Here is a 26,261-nt window from a genome sequence, read left to right as displayed (position 1 = left end):
TATATACATATTGGGGAAATTAACCAAATTATTTACATTTTTATTTTTTTAGAAATACCGTTAATCTAACTTGTCTTCAAAAAGTTAAATTTTCTTAAATTTTATTTCAAAAATATGATTTACAACCTCTAAAATTTAACATACAATTTTATTTCAAATTTTGAAATAAAATTTATTTTTGTTTACAACCCAAAACAATGTTGAAATCAACTTTAAGAAAAAACGAAACAAAATTTGCATATTAGATTTGAGAACATGTTAACCATATATTTGGAAAATAGACTTAAATAAATGTCTTTTTTGAAATTAATTTATATAAATTCATGTTTTTGAAAAATCTTTTATATCTTATTAATAGTTATTAAAATCTTAATTTTTTATTTATTTTATATCATTAAAAGTGCTCCTTACATAAAAAATAAGATATTAAAATTTGAGTGAGAGTTATATCATTAAAATAACAAATTATATATTACGAATTAATTACATTATAATATTCATGTATATTATTCATATTTATATTTATCTAATAATTTATTCATTTTTTTTTGTCTTTTCATCTTGCTAAATTTTTTAAAGTACATTATATTGGATACAAATGATAATTTCATAGATAAATATATTAGAATTAATATAGTTTTCTTTAATCATGTATAAATTATAATAAATATGAAATTTTTGTTTTATAATTCGAATAATTTTTTATTTAAATAATAAATCACAAATTATTACTCAATTTTAGGAGTCCATCAGACAATAAAATGATATAAAACTACTTGCAAATAAACATAACTTGCTTTCCTTATGTTCTGTCAGAAAAGCTGCAGGTTGAAACCCCAAATCCGAAAAGCTGCTTGAAACCCTACATCGGAAATGAAAACCCAAAAATTCAGTCTCGACGGACTGTTGGATGATCTGCTGATGGAGGTGCTTGTGCGGCTTCCTGTGAAGCATTTGATTGGATGCAAATTAGTGTCCAAAACGTGGCTCTCCGTAATTTCAAGCCCTACTTTCATAAAAGCTCATCTCCATCGATCAATCACAGCCAAAGGAGATGATGAAACTCTAATTACACACCTTTTTGTTCCAAAAGAAGACGAAGAAGATGATGGCGTCGATTACTACGGCCCATTTGGACTCGTCGAGCTTGGTGCTGAGGAAGTTGTGGCCGATCTTAAGTATCCTTATTCTCAAGGTGATGAGTTTTCTTTCCAGCCTCAAGAAGCTGTTTTGGTTGCTTCTGATTGTGGCATCGCTTGTGTTTCGATTTTTGTCAGAACCCCTCATGATGAAGGTTATCAATTTGTATTCGAAAATAAGGTATATCTTTGGAACCCTGCCACCAAACAATCTAAACTCATTCCGTTACATGAACATGATGGTTTTAGAAGGTGTGCTTTTGGCTTTGGCGTTGATACTATGGACTTGGATTGTAAAATTGTAAGTGTTGCCTCTCATTGCACCCCTTTTAGCACAATTGTCAAGTCTTCCGTCTATTCTGCAAAAAGCAATTCTTGGCGAGAGATTGAGGTCACTGATGTTCCAAAAAAGGAGAAGTTCGATCTATGCCTCCACGGTTTTATTCTCTGCATAGGCTATAAAGGTTTGATGGCTTTCAACCTTGAGGCGGAGGCGTTTGTTTGTGGAGTCGAGCTCCCTGTCATTGGTGATGGTAAATCTACCATCACCGACGACCTTAACGATATTCAAGGTGTTATCATCGACTTCAATGACTCTATTGCTGTGGCTATTTCTAACTACGACCAACCGAGTAATACATACTTTAACTTGTGGACATTAGTTGATGAAGCATGTCTTCGTGCTGATGAAATTGAGGCATCATGGACTAAGATGCTTAGTATTGATGTCGGTCTCCCAATAAGTTCTGTACTCGGCTACTATAACCGTCGTGATTTTATGCTAGAAGATGAACGGGGTGAATGGTTTTTGTACAAATCTGACGAGGAGAATCACAGAATTGCCCCAATTTATATGGATCCACATCAAGTTTTCAAATATGCTGAGAGCCTAATTCCAATTCCGGGATCCAAACAAGTCAGGTGGACTAATCGTGAAGAAGATAATTAGGAAAGAATGATTGATTAATTTCGTTACTGTACTTGTGTTATGTTCCATTTTATGATGTTTTCATGTTTTTTTCTAATAGATTATGTCGGATAATTTAATGATTTTGGTATGTTACATTTTTAGATGTTATCATGTATTTCTCTAGTTGGATATTCTGATGACTTTTGCCGTTAGTCGATATAGTTTTATTTTCGATATAATTTTGCACAAAAAGGTTTTAGTGATTTTTAAGTAAGCCAAACAGGCTCAAGTGTCCTGATATATTAATCAAACAACTGATTAACCAAGATCAGCTAGCCTACTTGTATGATCCGGTAAATTTATTAATCGACCAACTGGCTTTTCAAAATTAGCCTATTATTGTCGTCTCTGCTAACAATTATTACATGTTTACCTATTAATAACATCGTCTCATCATCCAATGTGGAATATGAGAAAATAAAAGAGCAGCAGCTTGGTCAAATAAACAACTGGGGGTTTATAGATTTAACAGATAGGCAGTAATATCAACGCAAGAAAATAAAGAGGGTCAATTGTGGTGTAATGAAAATATAAACAAGCATCCTAATATAAGCTGTTGGTATAAAATCAGAAGGTGGCGAAACAGGTGACTATAGCAGCTCAAGGAATCAAAGGTTATAAGTAATGGTAGCTGTGCATGGGAGAAATAAAAGGTGGCTGTGCATGAGAAAAGAAGAAAATATAATAGTTTCTCATATTTATGGTCAAAAATATCAGGCTGCAGCAGGTTGTAATAATGTCCTTAAAATAGGGTAGGCTATTAATTAATATGTATAAGGTTAAAAAATGTGAGGTATATATGTAGTGACGTAAGAATGTTTGTAAGAATGTAAAATGTGAGGTATATATGTAGTGAATAAGATAGCAGATAGAGAAGGAGCTGAAGCTCTAGTTTGAAAGAAATTGCTGTAGCCTTGTGTTGTACTAGAAAGTAAAGAAGCTGTAGCTTTGCGTTAATAAAAACCAGTTGCTGTTATAATAGTAAGTTTTTTGAAATTGTGCTGGTATGATTAGTATATGCCTTATATATATAGTTATAGTTACTATTATTCTCTGTTTTAAATTACTAAAAATAAGATCAAATATCAAGAATACACATTTCTGGAACAAGGGGGAAAAAAATTCCCTATAAAACATTTCTTTTCTTGGTCATGCTCACCTTCTCACCTGCTTCTGATTACTATAAATAAGTGAAAATTTGTCTTTCTTGAAGATGCATGGGGCACACTCAGTTTCTACAAGCATGTCCAATCAATATATACTTCTTAATTTATATGTAAACTTACATTTAAATATCATTGTCTGATCTCTGATATATATCAACTAGCTGAATTTGGATAAACACACTTCATTAAGTTTGTTAGGTTGACTGATATCACTGCTGATGGATTAAGCCAGTTCATGCTTTTTCTTGTAAGTTTTTCGAGCACATATATGAATATAACACTACAAAAAAATTTATTACTGTAATTCTCACACTCAAATTATACATAAATTATCTGGTTACCTTCAAACTAGTGTAAATTAACTTATATGACAAGCCAGGGTTGTTTAAGCTGGTGCAAAGTTACCTCTAGGTCATATATATGTGATTTAAACTTGACCCTGCAGGATTACTCAAAATTAAAGTCCATATATAAAAATTAGAGTGATTGACACTGTGCACCCCTTATGTTTAGGCGCTTTTTCGATTTGGTCTCAAACAATTTTTTTTGGCAGTATGCACCCTAAAGTTTGAAAAGCGCTTCGCTTTGCACCCCTTTGACCACTTTCCGTTAATTGACCGTTAAAGTTAACAGATTTCAGGTTTTCACTTTGCACCCCACAATTTTAATATTTTTTCATGAGTATTATGAAATATTTTTTTTAAAAAAATATATATTTTCCCACGTTAAAACATTTTCCCCACTAATTGTCTTCACCGATGGTTCTTCAAATTATGCACACTGTTTTGCCAAGGATGCCAACGGAGACACTGAAATAGAGAGAAGCAATCATGGAATGGCACCTAATGAATTGACAAATTTCAAAGCAACAGAGGGTAGATGATGAAAACAGGACCTTAAATTATGTATTAATTAATTAGAGCATCAACAAGTGCGAGTATTAATTCATATATAATACGATAAGGTTAAGAGGCATTAGACTGAGTGTAGCACGAGTCAACTAAATGATATAATATCACTAACAAAATTAAGAACCGAAACCAATAACTCGAGTCTACTGCAGAGATTGAAATTTATCAAAAACATCAACCAAACCCCCTAATACTGCATTGTCCCAGAGCTACCTTGCTCGCTCACAGTAAACTTGGTTGTGCTTGCTTTTGCTAATCCTAATAATTGTTTTGTATTATAACTATAAGTATTACTCACACACATATATAGTGTATAGACGTGATTAATTTGCAATGAGATAGGTCTCAAAAATAATTTTTCTGAAAAAAAAAATATTTCAAAATATTTATGAAAAAATTTAAAGTTGTGGGGTGCAAAGTGAAAACCTGAAATCTGTTAACTTTAACGGTCAATTAACGGAGAGTGGTCAAAGGGGTGCAAAGCGAAACGTTTTTCAAATTTTAGGGTGCATACTGCCAAAAAAAATTGTTTAAGACCAAATCGAAAAAGCGCCTAAACATAACGGGTGCAAAGTGTCAATCACTCTAAAAATTACTGTAAATACTTTAAGGGAGTGATGATTATAATTAAGTTATCTATGTATATGACCAAATTTAATTACTCTCTTGAATTTGAATTTGATGAAGACTTAAAATACAACTAATTTGGTGGTATTATGGAATCAACTGTTTTATAAGCCTAGTTGCTTGACCTTATAATTTCTAACCGAATTTCAATTGATATAGAACTTGCATTTGACAGTTAAATTCAACTCAACAGAGTTGTTTCAGAAAAGAAAATTGACACTACAGTAATTTGTTGTTTCACACACATAGAACTGAAATAATATAAAGTTATAGTAAATTTACTCACTTTCCTTCATTATTTATTGTGTTTATTGTATTTAAAAATAAGAGTTAATTATCAACTGGATCACTTATTTCAGCCCAATGTCATTTTTGAATGGTGTGAAACAGCAACTTCAACAAAATGGCCCCGCCTTCGTCAAACATCTTTTTGAAAAAGATTGATACGAAACGAGCAGGAACTGGGTTCCCCTCCCCGCAAATGCCTGGTAGCGCGAATGCGCGCTTCTTTCCTTGCATGATCCATTGTTCTGACACTCCTCAAAATCCTCAAAAGCACTGAGCACTTAGCTGCCAATAGGAAATCAATGCTCAATATAACGTCGAAATCATCTAGAGGCATTGCTAACAGTTTGCACTTTCCTTCCCACGGTCCAATCTTTAAACTCACACAAGCCACACCATAGCCCCAACTTGTTGAGCATCAGAATTCACAGCTTAAATTTGGCTTGTACTAGGCAGTGTGCGTTTCATATATATGGAAAGGTTACCTCACTCATTTCCTTACCATAGATGCTTGAACAAGTCTACTTTTTTCGTTTCATGTAGGTGGAAAAGCTACCTTGCTATCATCCGCATCACTGTGAAATTTTTAATCTCATATAAACCACTCAACAGAGTAACGGTTGCATTTCGTTAAATCAAATTGAAAAAGCTAACGGTAACTCAAATGAGCATCCTCCTAAGGAGTGGGAAGGATGAAGCAATTCAAATAAGCATATCGAATTATGTGAAGAGATATATCTAATTATTATTATTTTTTTTAAAAATTGTTTACGAAATTTGAGCTCGGATTAAAAAAAAGGGTACCAGAATTTTTATGTACCTTACTAAAATTAAACTATATTGATTCAATCACATATTGATCAGAATTATAAATCAGGCTTAATAATCAGACATAGTTTTCGCATTACAATTTCTTTAGCAAGAAAAGAAGAGATAATCGTGAATTGACAATGATTCAAGCGCAAATACACAGCTGAGTTACAGTCATAGTTGTTAAGACGTCGCCTAGGCGTCGCCTAGGCGTCGCCTAGGCGGCAAGGCGGTAAAAAATGTGAAGGCGTCCGACCCGTCTTGATTTTTAGTGGGTAGGCGACGCCCAGGGCCGCCTAGGCGGATAAGACGACGCCTTTCTCGCCTTTTCTCGTCTAATTCGTCTTAGTTTCTGACCCGGTCCAGCCCAAATAATTTTTGGCCCGGTCCAGCCCAATTATCCAGGCCCAGCCCAACACGTGTATCTTATAACTTATATGTTATAACAGCAGCCGTCATAACCCTAATTTTCAACGAACTAGAGAGAGAAACACGAGACTACTGGATAGAAATTAATCAATCAGGTATTCTTTCTTCTTTAATTCTTCTTTGATTCTTCTTCTTTTCTCTTACACACACACACTATTCTTTTTTTCCTTGTTCTCTTACATATATATAGATATATATATGTATATACCTGTGTATATATATGTATTATATTTATGAGATATGTATGTAGAAACATATATGTGTGTACATAAGTATACATTTATAACACATAATTATATACATATCATACACTTGTATATATAACACATAAAGCATGTCTATTTTTGATAGTGTTTGTAATGGCTGAATCCGGAAAGAGTAATGAAGTAATTGATCCCAAAACTGATCCTAAACATAAGGCTAAGTCAATTGATCCCGGATGGAAGTATGGATATTGGCCTGATCCAGAAGTGAAAGGCTGTATTGAATGTATTCTTTGTGGAAAACAAGTAAAACAGGGGATCAATAGACTCAAGCAACACTTGACTGGTGCAGGTTCTTCTCGTGCGCACACTTCACGTACTTTTCACTTGCACGATTTTGAAAGTGAAGAAGAAGTCCAGGACAATGACATATTGTCAAATGAAAATGATGACGAAGATATTGATGATGATTACGGGGAAATACCGAGTGCAACTCAAAGTCGACCCGGAAATGAAGAACAACCTTTTCTTGATGATTTTATCATCTAGTTTATCATAGTTTTCTTGTAGAAATTACTAGATTTGTATGTTTTAGACCTGTTCCTCTTAACTTTATATAATATTTACTTTTGGTATTTAATTATAGTTAATCTATGCTATTTTATTATAACATATAAATATATGTATATAAAAAATATAATCAATATATTATTAAACGTATAATCCGTCTAATTACCGCCTAGGCGCTCGCCTAACCGCCTAGGCAGTTAGGCGGTGGACTATCGTCTAGCCTCGCCTTTACGCCTTAACAAGTATGGTTACAGTAACCTCTATACATACATGATACACCACACCGATACAACTCGTTTTCAGACATGAAATAAAGAGAATATTCCCGAGAAACACAGGACCAAACGGTCCAAACCTTGATGAAACTCCCCACACAAACATTGTTGTCTCAAATTCTCCACCTGACACAACACAAACACCTGAAACAAGGCCAAACACTTCATGCCCACATCATCAAAACAGGCCAACTATCATCAACTTACATAGCCAACACTCTCATCAACTTGTATGCCAAGTGCCAACACTTGCCCCAATCCAACCTCATTTTTCAAGAAATTCAAGAAAAAGACATTGTCTCTTACAACACTCTCATCAATGCTCATTCTCAACTGGGTTGTGTTCAAAATTCAATCTTTGTTATTAATTTGTTCAAACTCTTGCTTTCACAAGTTGGGTTGGTCCCTGATGGTCATACTTTTCCGGGGGTTTGTAATGCTGCTTGTAATTTGTTGGATTTGTTTGTTGGGCAGCAAGTTCATTCGGTTGCAATGAAGATTGGATACTGTTATGATGTTTTTGTGGGGAGTTCTTTGGTTAATATGTATTGTAAATTGGGTGTTGTTTGTGATGCTCGTGTGGTTTTTGATAGAATGATTGAGAGGAATTCGGTTACCTGGGCTTCGATGATCTCGGGGTATGCTATGGAGAGGTTTGTGTTTGGTGCTTTGGGGGTTTTTAAGATGATGATGTGGGAAGATGTTGGAGGTGTTAATGAGTTTGTTTTTACTAGTGTGCTTAGTGCTTTGACGTCGAGTGATGATGTTTTTATTGGTAAACAGCTTCATTGTCTTGTTGTTAAGCTTGGGTATTCTTTGGTTTCGTCTGTTGGCAATGCTTTGGTTACAATGTATGTCAAGTGTGGTATCTTGAAAGATGCCATTATGTCATTTGAGTTGGTGAGGGACAAGAATTCTATTACATGGACAGCAATTATCACTGGGCTGGTGCAATCAGGGGATTCTGAACAGGCTTTGAGTTTGTTCTCTAAGATGCAATTTTTCAAGGTGGAGTTTAATGAATCGACCCTCGTTGCTGTCCTAAATGTTTGTAGTGATAGTGGTGGATTGGAGTTGGGAAAGCAAGTTCATGGTTTTCTTGTGAAGTCGGGATATGAATCAAAAATTCATTTAATGACAACTTTGGTTGGTATGTATGCTAAATGTTGCTGTGTAGGAGATGCTAGGAAGGTGTTTGATTATCTGCAGGAACCTGATATTGTATTGTGGACTTCCATGATTGGAGGGTACATTGAAGCTGAGGAGAATGAATATGCTATCGACTTGTACTGTAAAATGCAGATAGAAAGCGTTATGCCAAATGAGTTAACTATGGCCCGTGTTCTAAAAGCTTGCTCTAACCTTGTTTGTTTGGATCAGGGAAAGCAGATCCATGCTCATACCATTAAATTTGGATTTGGTCTGGAAGTTCCAATTGGAAGTGCCCTGTTGATGATGTATGCAAAGTGTGGAAGCCTGAACGATGGTAATCTTGTCTTTAGAAGAATGCCTAATAAGGATGTGGTGTCATGGAATTCAATGATTTCAGGTCTTTCTCAAAATGGACATGGTCATGAAGCACTTAATCTTTTCCAAGAGATGCTAGTAGAGAACACAACCCCGGACAGTGTCACTTTTGTTCACATTCTCAATGCTTGTAGTCACAAGGGCTTGGTAGATGGAGGTTGGTTCTATTTTAAAATGATGTCTGATGAATATGGTATTACCCCAAGAGTGGAGCATTTTTCATGCATGGTCGATATATTGACCCGTGCAGGAAAGCTCTACGAAGCAAAAGAGTTAATTGAGACAATAACCTTTGATCATGGTGTACACTTGTGGCGAATTTTGTTAAGTGCTTGTCGAAACTACCGTGACTATGAACTGGGGGTTTATGCAGGAGAGAAACTGATGGAACTAGGTTCAGGAGAATCATCTACATATGTTTTGTTGTCAGGTATTTACGAAGTATTAGGAAGGCGAGAAGATGTGGAGCGTGTACGAAAGATGATGAAACTTCGAGGAGTGAGCAAACTTCCTGGGTGTAGTTGGATTGAGCTGAAAAATCATATACATGTCTTTGTCGTTGGAGATCAACTACATTCAAAAATTGACCACATACGGGTTGAATTACAAGCATTGACTAAACAAATGAAGGATGAAGGTTACGGGGCACATTTAGATGTAACCTTAATGGGTTTCGAGGGCTAAGAATTGAGATGAAGATAATTTGACAGCCATATTTCATGTGTCTATTAACTTCAATTGGTCAATTTATCTACGTTAGAGTGCATCTATCCTATACTCTGCCAGCAGAACAGAATTTTTTTTCTGTCCATACCTGCCCAGCCATAGTCTGCAAATCAATTGCAATATTGTGTTGGAAATCGTTGGTACCACTCTGGAAGAGAAGTGTAAATGATTGGAGCTGCACCTTATCCTTGGTACTTGAATAGATAGTTCCTGTTACCTCTATGATTGGAGTTGCTTACGTGAAGTCATACTTCAGGGAAAATATAAAGGCCATGAGGAACGACTGGTATCTGTTGACTTATGCTCTTAGGTCTGAAGTCGGTGTACATAATATGCTATTGAGATTATAGAAGTAAGCGTAAAGTAGAGAATTTTCAAAGTGAGATGAACTTAGAGAAAACCCTTATTGAAGCTGTGCAACAATAAGAGGTATGAAGTAACTTCCGTACTTGAGCTATGTTTAATTTACTACAAAATTTTGAGGTAGAGCTGTTAAGTTGTCATTTAATAATGAGATCCTCATTTCAATTTTTAATTATCTGCATGTGTTTATATATTTTATACAACTACGAGTCTTTAATTGCTTCCTGGATAGAAATCGATATAGAAATGGTATTTTTAACCAGCAAAAGAATTGGTGATTTCTGTTTGCATTTAATAGCTGGCTATGAATTTCTATTGAAATAGTAAGAGCACACACCTTCTATTGGAGCTCATTATAGTCAATCCTACTTGATCAAAATCATATATAACAAGCATTGCACAGTCTCACAGAAAAGAAAAAACAATAGAACAATGCTGCATATCTGATACTTAAGTAGTGAAGTGATTCTCTCTTAGCAAGTAACTGCCTAGTATGCTTGTATAATGTGGATTGGCTCCATATATTTTTTTTATGTGTGTGATAGATGCATGCATGATAATTAAATTCCCTTTTTCTGTTCTTTCTATTCTTGGTATATAAATTACAAAATGTTGGCCATATTGCTGAACTACAGATATTAACTTCACATTAATCTCTACTTCATTACTGAAATACAGATATTAACTTGACATTGATCTCTACTTCTACTTCTCCTTTTCTTTATTTGTTTTAATGTACATTTTGCTATACTTCTTAATTTGGAATTTGGACACTCGCTATTGTACATTCTAATCTATGGCAATTCTTTTGGTTATTTTGTAGTTCTCAGTATCAAGCATTAACTAAGTTGGTTCAGGATGGATTACTTGCTAATTTCAGGTTGGGCTGAAAGCAACAACAATTTAAATATAGTTGCAAGCTCATGGAAAACAAATATCTAACAAAATTGGAATAAAAATGGTTCTAAAAACAAATACATAGTTTTTTTTTTTTTTGATTCTGTGTATAACGAAACCCTATTTGAATGCATTACTTTCTTTCAGCTCACTTGAATTTTATGAGTCTGCTAGTTTTGGCTGGAGTTTTCTGTTTCTACAGTGTCATTTCTGATTTTCCTTTCTTTTTCTAATTGTCCATTTCCTAATTCTACTACCCTCTTGTTTAACCAGGCAATGACGTCTGAAAAGATGATGTCTAAATTCTCAGGTAATTCTCCGTAACTGAGTGAGTGCCACAGTCCAGGATACAACTTAATTGTTTTATCGCTGCTAGAAGCCGTTTCATATAGTAGCTTGCTTACTGCTGGATCAGTCACTTTGTCAGCCTCATCATGGACAACAAGAAAAGGTACCAAAACCTGAAATTTACAACAGGTAAACAAGTGAGCTAACTCGAATTCATAAAGGATTTTATCTAATATATCATGAAGTATCTATCTGAATTCTAGTACTATGCAAGCATGAACCTTGCATCTATAAATAACTGAAAGAAAAAATAGTGGAAAATTATTAATTTATGGGCTGTTATTTCACCTCTGGAAGAATTTTTTTAATACTACTGGTGGTTTGCATCAATTGGAAACCAGTTTGTAATCGAGGAACTCCTTTATGGCAATAAGGGTTGGACCGTATCTGCCGTGTACAGAAGCATGGATGAAATTCTTTTTCCTGATCCAGATATGTGCTTCATGTTCAGGAAGTTTTGAAAATGGAAGAAAAAGGTGGGACTTAACTTAAGGATAACTCTTTTATTGCTTCAACATGTCTAAAGGCGACATCAGTGTTGAGATTATTCTCCAAGTAGAAATTACTCGGGCAAGCTGTTCAAGAACACTTCTCACCATCTGATTTGGTTTTATGTCATCTGCAACCTAGATATTAGCCAACAGAATCAGGTCAGTATATGTACATATTGTACTAATCACTTAAATTATCAGAAATTGCATGCATCTACGATTGCAATATGTGCAAGATTTTTTTTTATATAAATAGGAATAAGAATCCAGTGTATATTACCTAACTTTCTTTTTGTTCGCCCCATCAGTCAAATAATTAGAAGTGTATATTACCTAACTTTCTTTTTGTTCGCCCCATCAGTCAAATAATTAGAAGGACCATTCTTCCTGCAGTAACCTAATCGGATAATTTCACTATGTCCCTTCTAGGCGTTCTATCTTGTCTGATATATCAAAGGGATGAAAGGGTTATATTCTGGAGAGTAAAATGACATGCCTTTTATGTAATACTTCCGAAGTAATCAAAGATGAAAAATGGAAAAACTAATGCATCAGAATAAGAAATTAACCTTTCAACTTATTTGCATTTTGCCTCCGCATATTTTACATTGAAGATTAATTTCTTGAGTGAAATTGTAAAACAATTTACAAACTTTTTTAATTGTGTGTTAGTGATTACTCCCTCTGTTTTTTAATATATGACGTTTGACTTTTTGGCACACATTTTTAAGTGCTTTGACCGGGTAGTTAAAAGTATTATTTTTGAATATTTTTTTTCTGAATAAAAATATGTAATCAAAATTTTAATTCACAAAAAAAACCAATTAAAAATAATATTTTTTACTACCCGTTCAAACCACCTAAAAATACGTGCCCAAGTCAAAAGTGTCATATAAAAAAGAACAGAGGGAGTATAAAAGAACAAATATGCAGGATTGAATTCATTTTCACCTCTTTTAATATGAAAGGGAGAATCATTTCTGGGTTTCTAAGGAAAAGCATACCACAATGCAGGAGAAATGCTCGGTACAATTGGTAACCAGATCATCAGTATTTGTAATCAGACTTTCCATGGGCTTCATAATCTATACCATTGTCTGCACATCCTGCCCTCACAAGTTGATGAGCAGCACCTGCGGATTCATGCCATGTCCCTGTTATATTAATCATATATTCTCAACGTGAATTGTGCATATTTACCTCTCATTGAGATGCTGCAATCCATAGCATAGCCATGTCAAAGAAAGACTATAGCTTTAGGATCACAATCAGGTAGCCATTTACAGCTGAATAGCTTCATTTCTCTAGAGTTTAATTATATATATTCCTGTGAAATATTTTCCGGAAAGCATAAAGTATAGATGTCTATGATTGACGCATGAGTTGCTAAATATTACTCCCTCCCTGCCAAAAAACTTTTTTTGTTTGATATGTTGGGACTGTTCATAACCTAAGACAAATGACTAATTTACGTCTAATCAATAAGACTAAATATAGTCATGAGTGATCTTGTTAGTTTCGTATTTACGAGTACTTTAATACGGCGAAATTTTTATATTTAATACTGATATAAAATTAAAAATATTAATGATAAAAAGTGTGTGTTGGCAAATATGTAACAAAGACAGGAAAAGTATTTAGGGACGGAGGGAGTACAAAATTACGTTCATCAGGTGATTTTTTTTTGGCAAATACACACCTCGACAAATTTGACATTTTCAGCTTCACTAGCCTGAAACACATACATAACTGCAAAACAGATTATTCTACATAGTAACATAGAGAACATCAATTCAGGGTCAAGTAAAATAGCAACCTGGGAAGTTTATGAAATGGAAGATTATTATTGTCAAATGATATGCGGAGAACATATTATTATTATAAGTTGATGACAATGAGAATGATAACTGTAAGATGATGATGATGGCACAAGGAGCAGATCGGGAAAAAAAAAAGGACCGTGTTTGCTAAACTGTGATTATAAGTTATGAAACCTGGGTTATTTTGTCTAGAATTTAAACAAGGTGATTAATTAAATATGAAAAAAAAAGTCAAATAACATAATTGATTATAATTTGTCCGACACTTTTAGAAAATTTAATATGAGACTTAAAAAATGGATAATGCACAACTATTTTTATTTATTTATCATATACCAAATTTTGATAAAATTTAAACCACAACATGCTATTATTATAGGAAACCGGTTATTATAAGATAACAGATAAAAAAAATAAAATCTTACACCATAAAGGAAAAAAATCAAGAGTTTATTAAAACATTTCAAACAAACTCCCCTCCATCCCAAACTATAATCCATTCTTGATTTTTTTGTTCAAATTGATTGTTTTTTAAGTGAAAATTATAAATTGCTCTTATACAATTTAAGAATCTGAAAAATACATTTAGAAAGAAATTCATATATGTATTTTACTTATACAATTTTTATAAAATATTTTAGCTACCTAATTTATTTAATATTTTGTTAACATTCAACCAATTTAACATAAGTAAAAGATATAATTTATTAATTTAAAACATAGTAAGTATAAAAACACGAAAACCAAACCACTACCATAATTTCCTGTGGAATTTGAAAATGATTCACACAAATTTTTTTATTATAAATTTTTGTTACAAATTTCACTAGAAAGTCAGATGAGAATGAATTAAGATAATCCCAATATCGTTGACACGACAATGTTGTATATGAAAAAAATTAATGGAAATTTCTAAAGAAGCAATTAATTAAAAATATCATATTATATTACCAAGATAAAAATATTTCATTCATCAATTAAATCATAAAATAAAATTTCCGCCTAATAGTATAATAACTAATGATAAATTCTAATAAATTTATATACATATCGGGGAAATTATCCAAATTATTTATATATTTTTTACACATAATGTTATTTTAACTTATCATCAAAAATTTATTTTCTAAAATTTTATTTCAATAATATGATTTATAACCTCTAAAATTTAATATGCAATTTTAATTTTAATTTTGAAATAAAATTTATTTTTATTTAGAATCCGAAACAATGTGGAAATCAACTTTAAAAAAACAAAATAAAAGTTGAATTTTAGGTTCGAGAACATGCTAACCATATATTTGAAAAATAGACTTAAATAAATGTATTTTTGAAAATTAATTTATATAAATTTATGTTTTTGAAAAAACACCCCTATATCTTATTAATAATTATTAAAATATTAGTTTTTATTCATTTTGTATCACTAAAAAGTGCCCCATACATAAAATAACAAATATTTGAGTGAGAGTTATATTATCAAAATAACAAATAATATGTTTCGACTATATTATATTTCAGTATATTACATTATAATATCCATGTATATTATTCATATTTTTGCTAATTTTATAATTTATTCTTTTTTTTTTGGTCTTTTCCTCTTGCTATATATTTTTAAAGTAAATATATTAAATTTTGGTAAATAAATATATTACAATTAATATAATTTCTTTTAAACATGTATAAATTATAATAAATATGAATTTTTTGTTTTATAAATCGTCTATTGTCACTAAAATATTTTTTATTTAAATTATAGATAACAAATCATTACTAAATTTTAGGGGTCCGGCAAATAACAAAATGATACTGTATAAAACTGGTACCCAAACGAGCCTAGTTGCTATACTTCCGTTCTCTCGATTAAACATCCAGATAATAGAAAAGCTGCTTGAAACCCTAAATCCGAAAAGCTGCTTGAAACCCTAAATCGGAAATGAAAACCCAAAAATTCAGTCTTGACAGACTGTCGGATGATCTTCTGATTGAGGTGCTTGTGCGGCTTCCGGTGAAGCAATTGATTGGATGCAAATTAGTGTCCAAAACCTGGCTCTCGGTAATTACAAGCCCTACTTTCATTAAATCTCATCTCAATCGATCAATCAAAGCCAAAGGAGATGATGAGACTCTAATCACACGCCTTTTTGTTCGAAAAGAAGTTGAAGAAGATGAAGAAGATGATGGCTTAAATGAGTACGGCCCATTTGGACTCGTCAAGCTTGGTGCTGATGTTGTAGCCGATCTCAAGTATCCTTATTCTCAAGGTGAGTACTTTCTTTTCCAGCCTGCAAAAGCTGTTTTAGTAGCTTCTGATTGCGGCATCGCTTGTGTTTCGGTTTTGGTCAGAATCCCTTATACATTTCTAGTCGAAAATATGGTATATCTTTGGAACCCTGCGACCAAACAATCTAAACTCATTCCGTTACATGAACATGATGGTTTTAGAAGGTGTGCTTTTGGCTTTAGCGTTGATACTATGGACTTAGATTGTAAAATTGTTTGTGTTGCCTCTCAATATTGCAAGCCTTTTGGCACAATTGTCAAGTCTTCCGTCTATTCTGCAAAAAGCAATTCTTGGCGAGAGATTGAGGTTGAACCCACTGATGTTCCAAACAAGGAGAAGTTCGATCTATGCCTCCACGGTTTTATTCTATGCATAGGCGATGAAGGTATGATGGCTTTCGACCTTGAGGCGGAGGTGTTTGTTTGTGGAGTCGAGCTCCCTGATGTCTTTGGTGATGGTACCATCCCCGACTACCTCATCAATATTCTAGCTGTTATCACCGACTTCAATGACTCTATTGCTGTGACTATTTCTAACTTCTGTGATACGGACTTTAGCTTGTGGACATTAGATGATGAAGCATGTCTTCGTGGTGATGAAGTTGAGGCATCATGGACTAAGATGCTTAGTATTGATGTCGGTTTGCCAATAAGTTCTGTACTCGGCTACTATAACCATCGTGATTTTATGCTAAAAGATGAATCGTGTGAATGGTTTTTGTACAACTCTGAAGAGGAGAATTACAGATATCCCCTAATTTATATGGATGCCCGTCAAGTTTTCAAGTATGCTGAGAGCCTAATTCCAATTCCTGGATCCAAACAAGTCAGGTGGACTGATCATGAAGAAGATAATTAGGAAAGAATGATCGATTAATTTCGTTATTTTCCATTTTATGATGTTTTCATATTTTTTTCTAATAGGTTATGTCGGATAATTTAATGTTTTTTGTATGTTACATTTTTAGATGTTATGATGTATCTCTCTAGTTGGATATTCTGATGAATCTTGCTGTTAGTCGACATATATAGTTTTATTTTTGATATAATTTTGCACAAAAAGGTTTAAGAGGCTCGAGTGTCCTCATATATTAATCAAACAACGGATTAGTCAATATCAGCTTGCCTACTTGTATGATCAGGTAAATTTACTAATCGACCAACTGGCTTTTCAAAATTAGCCTATTATTATCGTCTCTGCTAACGATTATTACATGCTTACATCTCAACATCCAATGTGGAATAGGGAGTGGATAAACTCAGCATCTTAGAGTCTCCTCATCATAACTTTGATATAGCACTATGACTTCTGGTTCTTATATGTATTCATCTTTCAATGCAATTTCCTTTTCACAATTTTTAGCTCTGAACATTGAACACTGATCTTACATGAGACTGGAATAAAATTTTTGAGCATCTCCATCATATATCGTGTGAAATTTCCCTACTTTAAGGTTTTAAAATCTAACTTTGAAGTTGGAAGTAGTCAATCCAAAATGTTTGTCCAGTAAAGCTTATGTTTGCTTTCTTTTCAATCGATTTGTTCTGTTTAAGTGAAAAAATTGTTATTTTTCTTCAATATTTAGGACTTATCTAACATATTTTATAGATTCATGCATTGCAACTTCTATAAAAGTAATGCCAGAGAGGAAAGCAAATTAAATATTTTTTTTTTCTTTTGTAATCTGTAGATTAAACTATTATGCCTAGTTATAAGAAGATATATTACTTTTTCAATATGGAGAGACTTTCGGATCAGTTTGAAACCATAAGATCGAAGATGGAAACTAAGAGATTCAATGTGGTGAGACTTTTGGAGGATTTGCTGATTGAGGTGCTTGTGCGGCTTCCGGTGAAGCACTTATTGAAGGTAAATTAGTGTCCAAAACTTGGTTCCCCCTAATTTCAAGCCCTAATATCATTAAATCTTATCTCCGTTGTTCTATCACAGTTAAAAAAGAAGATGAAACTCTTATTGCACACCTTTTTGACGATGAAGAAGATGAAGAGGATGAGCAATTATATAACTATGGCCCTTTTGGACTCATCAAGCTTGGTTATGAGGAAATTCTGGCGGATCTAAAATTTGAGCACATCTCCATCATATATTGTGTGAACTTTCCCTACTTTAAGGTTTTTAAATCTGACTTTCAAGCCGGAAGTAGTCAATCCAAAATGTTTGTGCAGTAAAGTTTATGTTTGCTTTCTTTTCAATCTGTCCTGTTTAAGTGAAAAAATTGTTATTTCCCTTGATATTTAGGACTTACCTAACATATTTTATAGCTATTCGTGCATTGCAACTTCTATAAAAGTAATGCGAGAGTAAAGGTAAAGCAAATTAGGTAAGCTTCTAGAAATTGTGCTGGTATGATTAATAGATGCCCTATATGATTATAGTTATTATTATTGCCTATTTAAATTAGTGAAAATAAGAAGATATATTACTTTTTCAATGTGGAGAGACTTTCCGAGGATCCGCTTGAAAACCTAACATCGGAGATGGAAACTAAGAGATTCAATGTGGAGAGACTTTTGGAGCATCTGCTGATCGAGGTGCTTGTGCGGCTTCCGGTAAAGCACTTGATTGGAGGTAATTTAGTGTTCAAAACATGATTCTCCCTAATTTCAAGCCCTAATTTCATTAGATCTCATCTCCGTCCTTCAATCACAGTTAAAGGAGATGATGAAACTCTTATTAGACACCTTTTTGACGACGAAGAAGATCATGAGCAATTATATAACTACGGCCCATTTGGACTCATCAAGCTTGGTTCTGAGGAAATTCTGGCGGATCTAAAATATCCTTATTCTCTCTCGAGGCGATCGAGTGTTTTGTCCAGCCTGATGCTGTTTTAGTAGCTTCTGATTGTGGCAATAGTGTTTGTGTCAGAACCCCTCATGAACATGATCTTTGGAACCCTGCAACTAACTAAACAATCTAAAACTCATTCCATCTCATACTAATCATGATGGTTTGATCAGAAGATGTTCTTTTGGCTTTGGCTTTGAACAAATAGGCTTAGATTGTGTGATTGTTCGTGGTGGCTATCATGAGACGACGACACCTTTTAGCATAATTGTCTATTCAGCTTCCTTCTATTCTGCAAACAGGAATTCTAGGCCAGAGATTAAGGTGGAACCCACAGATGTTCCATTCTGGGAGAAGTTCGGTGGTATGCCTCCACCTTTTAATCTTATGCATCGGCTATAAAGGTATGATGGCTTTCAACCTCCAGAAGGAGGTGTTTATATAGTATTGTGGAGTTGAGCTCCCTGCAGTTATTGGTGATCGCAATGTTACCATCACCAACTTCCTCTATTTTCAAGTTGCAATCCTGGACTTCAATGACTCTTTTGCTGCGACTAATTTTTAAGTACGAAAATTTTAATTCAAATATTAATCTCATATTTAAAATTATAATATTTTTTGTTTTTCATCAATAAAATTATAAAATAAAATTCCTGCCTAATTACAGTATAATAACTTATGATAAATTCTAATATATTTATATACATATTGGGGAAATTAACCAAATTATTTACATTTTTATTTTTTTAGAAATACCGTTAATCTAACTTGTCTTCAAAAAGTTAAATTTTCTTAAATTTTATTTCAAAAATATGATTTACAACCTCTAAAATTTAACATACAATTTTATTTCAAATTTTGAAATAAAATTTATTTTTGTTTACAACCCAAAACAATGTTGAAAGCAACTTTAAGAAAAAACGAAACCATATTAGATTTGAGAACACATGTTAACCATATATTTGGAAAATAGACTTAAATAAATGTTTTTTTCTAAATTAATTAATATAATCATGTTTTTGAAAAAAAAATTATATCTTATTAATAGTTATTAAAATCTTAAATTTTTATTCATTTTATTTCATTAGATGTGCTCCTTACCTAAAATAATAAGATATTAAAATTTGAGTGGAAATTATATCATCAAAATAACAAATTATATATTTCGAATATGCTATATTTCAATATATTACATTATAATATCCATATATATTATTCATATTTTTATTTATCTGAAAATTTATTCATTTTTTTTGTCTTTTCATCTTGCTAAATTTTTTAAAGTACATTATATTGAATACAAATGATAATTTCATAAATAAATATACTAGAATTAATATAATTTACTTTCATCATGTATAAATTATAATAAATATGAAATTTTTATTTTATAATTTGTCGCTGAAATATTTTTTTATTTAAATAATAAACAACAAATCATTACTCAATTTTAGGAGTCCATCAGATAATAAAATGATATAAAACTACTACTGTAGTACCCAAATAAACATAACTTGCTATCCTTATGTTGTCTCAGAAAAGCTGCTAGAAACCCTAAATCCGAAAAGCTGCTTGAAACCCTAAATCTGAAATGAAATCCCAAAAATTCAGTGTCGACGGACTGTTTGATGATCTGCTGATGGAGGTGCTTGTGCGGCTTCCGGTGAAGCAATTAATTGGATGCAAATCAGTGTCCAAAACCTGGCTCTCGGTAATTACAAGCCCTACTTTCATTAAAGCTCATCTCCATCGATCAATCACAGACAAAGGAGATGATGAAACTCTAATTACACAACTTTTTGTTCCAAAAGAAGATGAAGAAGAAGATGGCGTCGATTACTACGGCCCATTTGGACTCGTCAAGCTTCGTGCTGAGGAAGTTGTGGTCGATCTCAACTATCCTTATTCTCAAGGTGAGTTTTCTTTCCAGCCTCAAGAAGCTGTTTTGGTAGCTTCTGATTGTGGCATCGCTTGTGTTTCGATTTTTGTCAGAACCCCTCATGATGAAGGTTATGATCAATTTGTATTCGAAAATAAGGTTTATCTTTGGAACCCTGCCACCAAACAATCTAAACTCATTCCGTTACATGAACATGATGGTTTTAGAAGGTGTGTTTTTGGCTTTGGCGTTGATACTATGGACTTAGATTGTAAAATTGTAAGTGTGGCCTCTCATTGCACGCCTTTTAGCACAATTGTCAATTCTTCCGTCTATTCTGCAAACAGCAATTCTTGGCGAAAGATTGAGGTTGAACCCACTGATGTTCCAAAAAAGGAGAAGTTCGATCTATGCCTCCACGGTTTTATTCTATGCATAGGCTATAAAGGTTTGATGGCTTTCAACCTTGAGGCGGAGGCGTTTGTTTGTGGAGTCGAGCTCCCTGTCCATGGTGATGGTAAATCTACCATCACAGATGACCTTAACAATATTCAAGGTGTTATCATCGAATTCCATGACTCTATTGCGGTGATGACTATTTCTAACTACGACCAACCGAGTAATAGATACTTTAACTTGTGGACATTAGATGATGAAGCATGTCTTCGTGGTGATGAAATTGAGGCATCATGGACTAAGATGCTTAGTATTGATGTGGGTCTACCAATACGTTCTGTACTCGGCTACTATAACCGTCGTGATTTTATGCTAGAAGATGAATCGGGTGAATGGTTTTTGTACAAATCTGACGAGGAGAATTACAGAATTGCCCCAATCTATATGGATCCACATCAAGTTTTCAAGTATGTTGAGAGCCTAATTCCGATTCCTGGATCCAGACAAGTCAGGACCGATCGTGAAGAAGATAATTAGGAAAGAATGATTGATTAATTTCGTTAGTGTACTTGTGTTGTGTTATGTTCCATTTTATGATGTTTTCATTTTCTAATATATTATGTCGGATAATTTAATGATTTTGGTATGTTACATTTTTAGATGTTATCATGTATTTCTCTAGTTAGATATTCTGATGATTCTTGCTGCTAGTCGACATGGTTTTATTTTCGATATAATTTTGCACAAAAAAGGTTTTAGTGTTCCAAAGAGGCTCAAGTGTCCTGATATATTAATCAAACAACTGATCCGGTAAATTTAATCGATATTGCTTTTAAAAACTAGCCTATTATTGTCGTCGCTAACGATTATTACATTCTTACCTATTAATAACATTGTCTCAACATCCAATGTGGAACAGGGAGTGGATAAAGGCAGCAGCTTAGAGTCTCCTGATAACTTTGATATAGCACTGTGTGACTTCTGGTTCGTATATGTATTCATCTTCCAATGCAATTTCCTTTTCACAATTTTTAGCTCTGAACATTGAACAATATTGATCTTAATTACACGAGATTGGAATAAAAATTTTGAGCATCTCCATCATATATTCTGTGATTTTCCCTACTTTAAGGTTTTAAAATCTAACTTTGAAGTTGGAAGTAGTCAATCCAAAATGTTTGTCCAGTAAAGCGTATGCTTGCTTTCTTTTCGATCGATCTGTTCTATTAGTGAAAAAATTGTTATTTTCCCAAAATATTTAGGACTTATCTAACATATTTTATAATAGCTATTCGTGCATTGCATCTTCTATAAAAGTAATGCCAGAGAGGAAAGCAAATTAGATAAGTTTTTCTTGTAATCCGTAGATTAAACTATTAAGTTTCTAGAAATTGTGCTGATATGATTAATAGATGTGCCCTATATAATTATAGTTACTATTATTGCCTATTTTAAATTAGTGAAAATAAGAAGATATATTACTTTTTCTATTTGGAAAGACTTTCCGAGGATTGGCTTGAAACCCTAATATCGAAGATGGAAACTAAGAGATTCAATGTGGAGAGACTTTTGGAGTATCTGCTATCGAGAGGGTGCTAGTGCGGCTTCTGGAGAAGCACTTGATTGGAGGCAAATTAGTGTCCAAAACCTGATTCTCCATAATTTCAAGCCCTAATTTCATTAAACCTCATCCCAGTCCTTCAATCATAGTTAAAGGAGATGATGAAACTCTTATTGCAAACCTTTTTGACGATGAAGAAGATGAGCAATTTTATAACTGTTAGAATTCAAACCCGGCTCAAAGCCATGAAGTAGAGATAAACATTCTCAAATACTGGACATTGGGATTATGAGAAACCGAAAATGGAAGCTGGCCTGGGTTGATAAAAAACAATATTGCATTCAAGTGTAGAAAATAAAAGAGCAGCAGTTTCGTCAAATAAATAGCTGGGGGTTTATAGATTTAACAGATCGACAGTAATATCAAGGCAAGAAAATAAAGAGGGTCAATTGTGTGGTGTGCTGAAAATATAAACAAGCATCCTAATAGAAGCTGTTGGTATAAAATCAGAAGGTGGCGAAACAGGTGAACCATAGCAGCTCAAGGAATCAAAGGTTATAAGTAATGGTAGCTGTGCATGGGAGAAATAAAAGGTGGCTGTGCATGAGAAAAGAGGAAAATATAATAGTTTCTCATATGGTCAAAAATAACAGGCTGCAGGTTGTAATAATATCCTTAAAATAGGGTAGGTTAAAAAATGTGAGGTATTTTGTGATGTAAGAATGTAAACTTAAAGCTTATAAATAAGGCTGTCCATCTGTAGTAGAGAACACTAGTAGAGAGTGAATAAAATAGCAGATAGAGAAGGAGCTGAAGCTCTAGTTTGAAAGAAAGGCTGTAGCCTTGTGTTGTAATAGAAAGTAAAGAAGCTGTAGCTTTGTGTTTGTATTACAAAATAAAAACCAGTTGCTCTGTTATATATACTATTGTGTGTTTAAATTATATAAAGTTGTTAGTTATATGCCTAAACCTATTCACGTTTCCAACAATAACTACGATCCATTTGGACTCATCAAGCTCGGTTCTGTGGAAATTCTGGCATATTTATTAATCATCTATTAAGAACATCTCAACATCCAACAGGAAGTGAATAAAGTCAGCAGCTTAGAGTCTCCTGATAACTTTGATATAGCGCACTGTAACTTCTGGTTCGTATATGTATTCAACTTCCCATGAAATATCGTTTTCACAATCTTCAGCTCTCTGAGCACTGAACACTGATTGTACATAAGACTGGATATTAGTAAAAATTTGAGCTCATGCCCACCTTCTCACCTGCTTCTGATTACTATAAATTTGTCCTCCTTGAAGATGCATGGGGTTCACTCAGTTTCTACATGCATGTCCAATCAAATATATACTTCTTAGAGTAATTTATATGTAAACTCACATTTAAATATCATCGTCTGATCTCGGATATATATCAACCATCTGAATTTGGATAAACACACTTAATTAAGTTTGTTAGGATGACTGATATCACTGCGATGGATTAAGCCAGTTCATGCTTTTTCTTGTAAGTTTTTCGAGCATGGAATGAATATAACACTACAAGAAAATTTATTACTCATGTAATTCTCACACTCAAATTATACATAAATCTATCTGGTCACCTTCAAATTAGTGTTAATTAACTTATATGACAAGCCAGGGTTGTTTAAGCTTGTGCAAAGTTACCTCTAGGTCATATATATGTGATTTAAACTTGATCAGGATTACTCAAAATTAAAGTCCATATATATAAATTACTGTAAATACTTTAAGGGAGTGAGATGGTTTTAATTAAGTTATCTATGTATATGACCAAATTTAATTACTCTCTTGAATTTGAATTTGATGAAGACCTTAAATTCTTAATACAACTAATTTGGTGGTATTATGGAATCAACTGTTTTATAAGCCTAGTTACTTGACCTTATAATTTCTAACCGAACTTCAATTGATATAGAATTGCATTTGACAGTTAAATTCAACCCTAACAGAGTTGTTTTCAGAAGAAAAAAAAGTTACACTCATAGAACTGAAATATTAATATAAAGTTATAGTAAATTTACTGACTTTCCTTCATTATTTATTGTGTTCATTGTATTTAAAAAACAATTACATTCTTTGAAACACATATGAAAATCATATTTAATATTAAACTATTTTTACCTAGTTGGTAAATAATTATCAATTATTTAATTTTAAATATTCTTTATCAAAGTAATATAAACCTTGACCATAATCAATTTATCTGGTGCGCACCGAAAGGTAGCGGCTGCGATTTAATACGTTAAAAAAATATATATATAAACGTATATTTTCTTGGATATCTTATAACAGCTAAAAACATAAAAACCCTTGTCTGATGCATTGTAGTGTAAGTCATATCATTAATTTTAAATCATTATTGATATCATGTATTAGTTAATAATAAAATTTGTATATATTACTCGGGTTTTACGATTATATGACTAGGTAATAAAGAAAAATGAAGTAAGCTTATGAGTAATATAGTTTGCCAGATTTATATATATTTTTGTCTTATCATCCTTGCTAAAATTTCTGGTTATATATATATATATATATATATATATATATATATATATATATATATATATATATATATATATATATATATATATATATATATATATAAGAAGAGACAGGCTCCAGTCAAAATTCAATAAACAATAATGATCCATATAACAGCCAGTTATTCCAAGATTCACAAGATCCTTTTGCCATGTGATAAAGCAGAAGAAGACAAACAGTGAAAAGTCAATTCTACTATTCATGAACAGTAAATTTTCTATTCACTTTTGTAATAATTCAATTTCGGACGCTTGTGTCCACAGTGATCTAGCTTTGGTTATTTAAAGAGGTCTGAACTTCAGAGGAAGGCAGATTGTAATTTGGTAAGAGAGTTTTCATATTTTCGTTCTGTAAACACATCTTTGCTGAAGCGTCTGAAGCGTCTGAAGAGAGAAACCAGTACATAGCTTACATTTGTATTTAGTTTGAACAATACATTTGTAATAGTGAGAACCCAGTCAAGCAAGATATGCTCTGCTAATCTTGTAAGTAACTTCCATATATATTGAAAAATATTTTAGTAAAAATAAATCTTGTTAGTTATATCCGCCTTCATGGCTGCTTTTTGTTAGTAAGATCCACCTATTTGGCTGGTTTCACCAACCTACGGATGGTTTAAGTTTAAGATATGTTATTTATATTTTGCTTATTCTGTTTATATATCTATTTAGTTTATCTTATGCTCCCAGATTTAGTATTATTTACAATTTTTATTTTATACAACTATATTGAAGTAATTAATCTAATCAATAGTGATTTCGAACCTTTCGATGACTCATTCGAATAATCTCTGATAATTACAACCATATCATCTGCTTCCGCCTCCCTTTGGTATCAGAGCCTATAGTGATTATTGTGCTTTTGTTGATCTAGTAATCTATCCAGTTATTCGTTTAAATTCTCAGATCTATCTCATTATCCTTATAATCCAGTTTTTAGTCACCTATCTTGCTGTAGTCCACCTTGTTTGTCATAGCCAGGAGCCTTTGTAAGTCTCAAGAGAGTGAGCAGTTTAGGTAAGGGCATTTAAAACATAGGTATGGGCCTACTTAAGGTAAGAGGGTATGCATTTAAAAACTGAAATTAGAAGATAATAAGTTCAGTCTAGATTTTAATGAATAAACTTTTTAGAACTAGTTCTTCAGTAAGCTCAAGGTCATCTATGTCTTCGATCCCTCCTATCCCAGATTTTATTA

At 32.9% G+C, this 26,261-nt stretch overlaps 4 protein-coding genes across 8 annotated transcripts; all 4 read left to right on the top strand.

Annotated features, from left to right (window-relative positions):
* The first annotated feature begins 873 nt into the window (after window positions 1-873).
* Window positions 874-2,088, top strand: LOC135152895 (F-box protein CPR1-like). Its single transcript, XM_064094060.1, has one exon. The coding sequence runs from the start codon at window positions 874-876 to the stop codon at window positions 2,086-2,088; it is 1,215 nt and encodes a 404-aa protein (XP_063950130.1).
* Window positions 2,089-6,895: 4,807 nt separating this feature from the next.
* On the top strand, window positions 6,896-13,116 carry LOC135153048 (pentatricopeptide repeat-containing protein At2g33680-like). Of its 5 annotated transcripts, none has more exons than XM_064094817.1 (4): window positions 6,896-10,067; window positions 11,209-11,375; window positions 11,698-11,896; window positions 12,752-13,116. In XM_064094817.1, the coding sequence occupies exon 1, from the start codon at window positions 7,470-7,472 to the stop codon at window positions 9,594-9,596; it is 2,127 nt and encodes a 708-aa protein (XP_063950887.1). In that variant the 5' UTR covers window positions 6,896-7,469; the 3' UTR covers window positions 9,597-10,067; window positions 11,209-11,375; window positions 11,698-11,896; window positions 12,752-13,116. The 5 variants fall into 5 exon arrangements, with proteins under 5 accessions (XP_063950887.1, XP_063950885.1, XP_063950884.1 ...); XM_064094815.1 differs by having other exon boundaries at window positions 11,172-11,349; XM_064094814.1 differs by having other exon boundaries at window positions 11,172-11,375.
* A 2,380-nt stretch (window positions 13,117-15,496) lies between these two features.
* LOC135152894 (uncharacterized) lies at window positions 15,497-16,702 on the top strand. The gene has a single exon (XM_064094059.1). The coding sequence runs from the start codon at window positions 15,497-15,499 to the stop codon at window positions 16,700-16,702; it is 1,206 nt and encodes a 401-aa protein (XP_063950129.1).
* A 3,541-nt stretch (window positions 16,703-20,243) lies between these two features.
* Window positions 20,244-21,464, top strand: LOC108221785 (uncharacterized). The gene has a single exon (XM_017395642.1). The coding sequence runs from the start codon at window positions 20,244-20,246 to the stop codon at window positions 21,462-21,464; it is 1,221 nt and encodes a 406-aa protein (XP_017251131.1).
* Window positions 21,465-26,261: the final 4,797 nt, after the last annotated feature.

This window comes from Daucus carota, chromosome 5 (genome assembly GCF_001625215.2).
Source record: "Daucus carota subsp. sativus chromosome 5, DH1 v3.0, whole genome shotgun sequence".
NCBI lineage: Eukaryota > Viridiplantae > Streptophyta > Magnoliopsida > Apiales > Apiaceae > Daucus > Daucus carota.
The sequence above is the reverse complement of the archived record's forward strand: the minus strand, read 5'-3'. Positions and strand labels throughout refer to the sequence as shown.

Bases quoted from the DNA above. Each gene is read 5' to 3' on its own strand.
- LOC135152894 (XM_064094059.1), top strand. From the start codon at position 15,497: ATGAAAACCCAAAAATTCAGTCTTGACAGACTGTCGGATGATCTTCTG.
- LOC108221785 (XM_017395642.1), top strand. From the start codon at position 20,244: ATGAAATCCCAAAAATTCAGTGTCGACGGACTGTTTGATGATCTGCTG.
- LOC135152895 (XM_064094060.1), top strand. From the start codon at position 874: ATGAAAACCCAAAAATTCAGTCTCGACGGACTGTTGGATGATCTGCTG.
- LOC135153048 (XM_064094817.1), top strand. From the start codon at position 7,470: ATGAAACTCCCCACACAAACATTGTTGTCTCAAATTCTCCACCTGACA.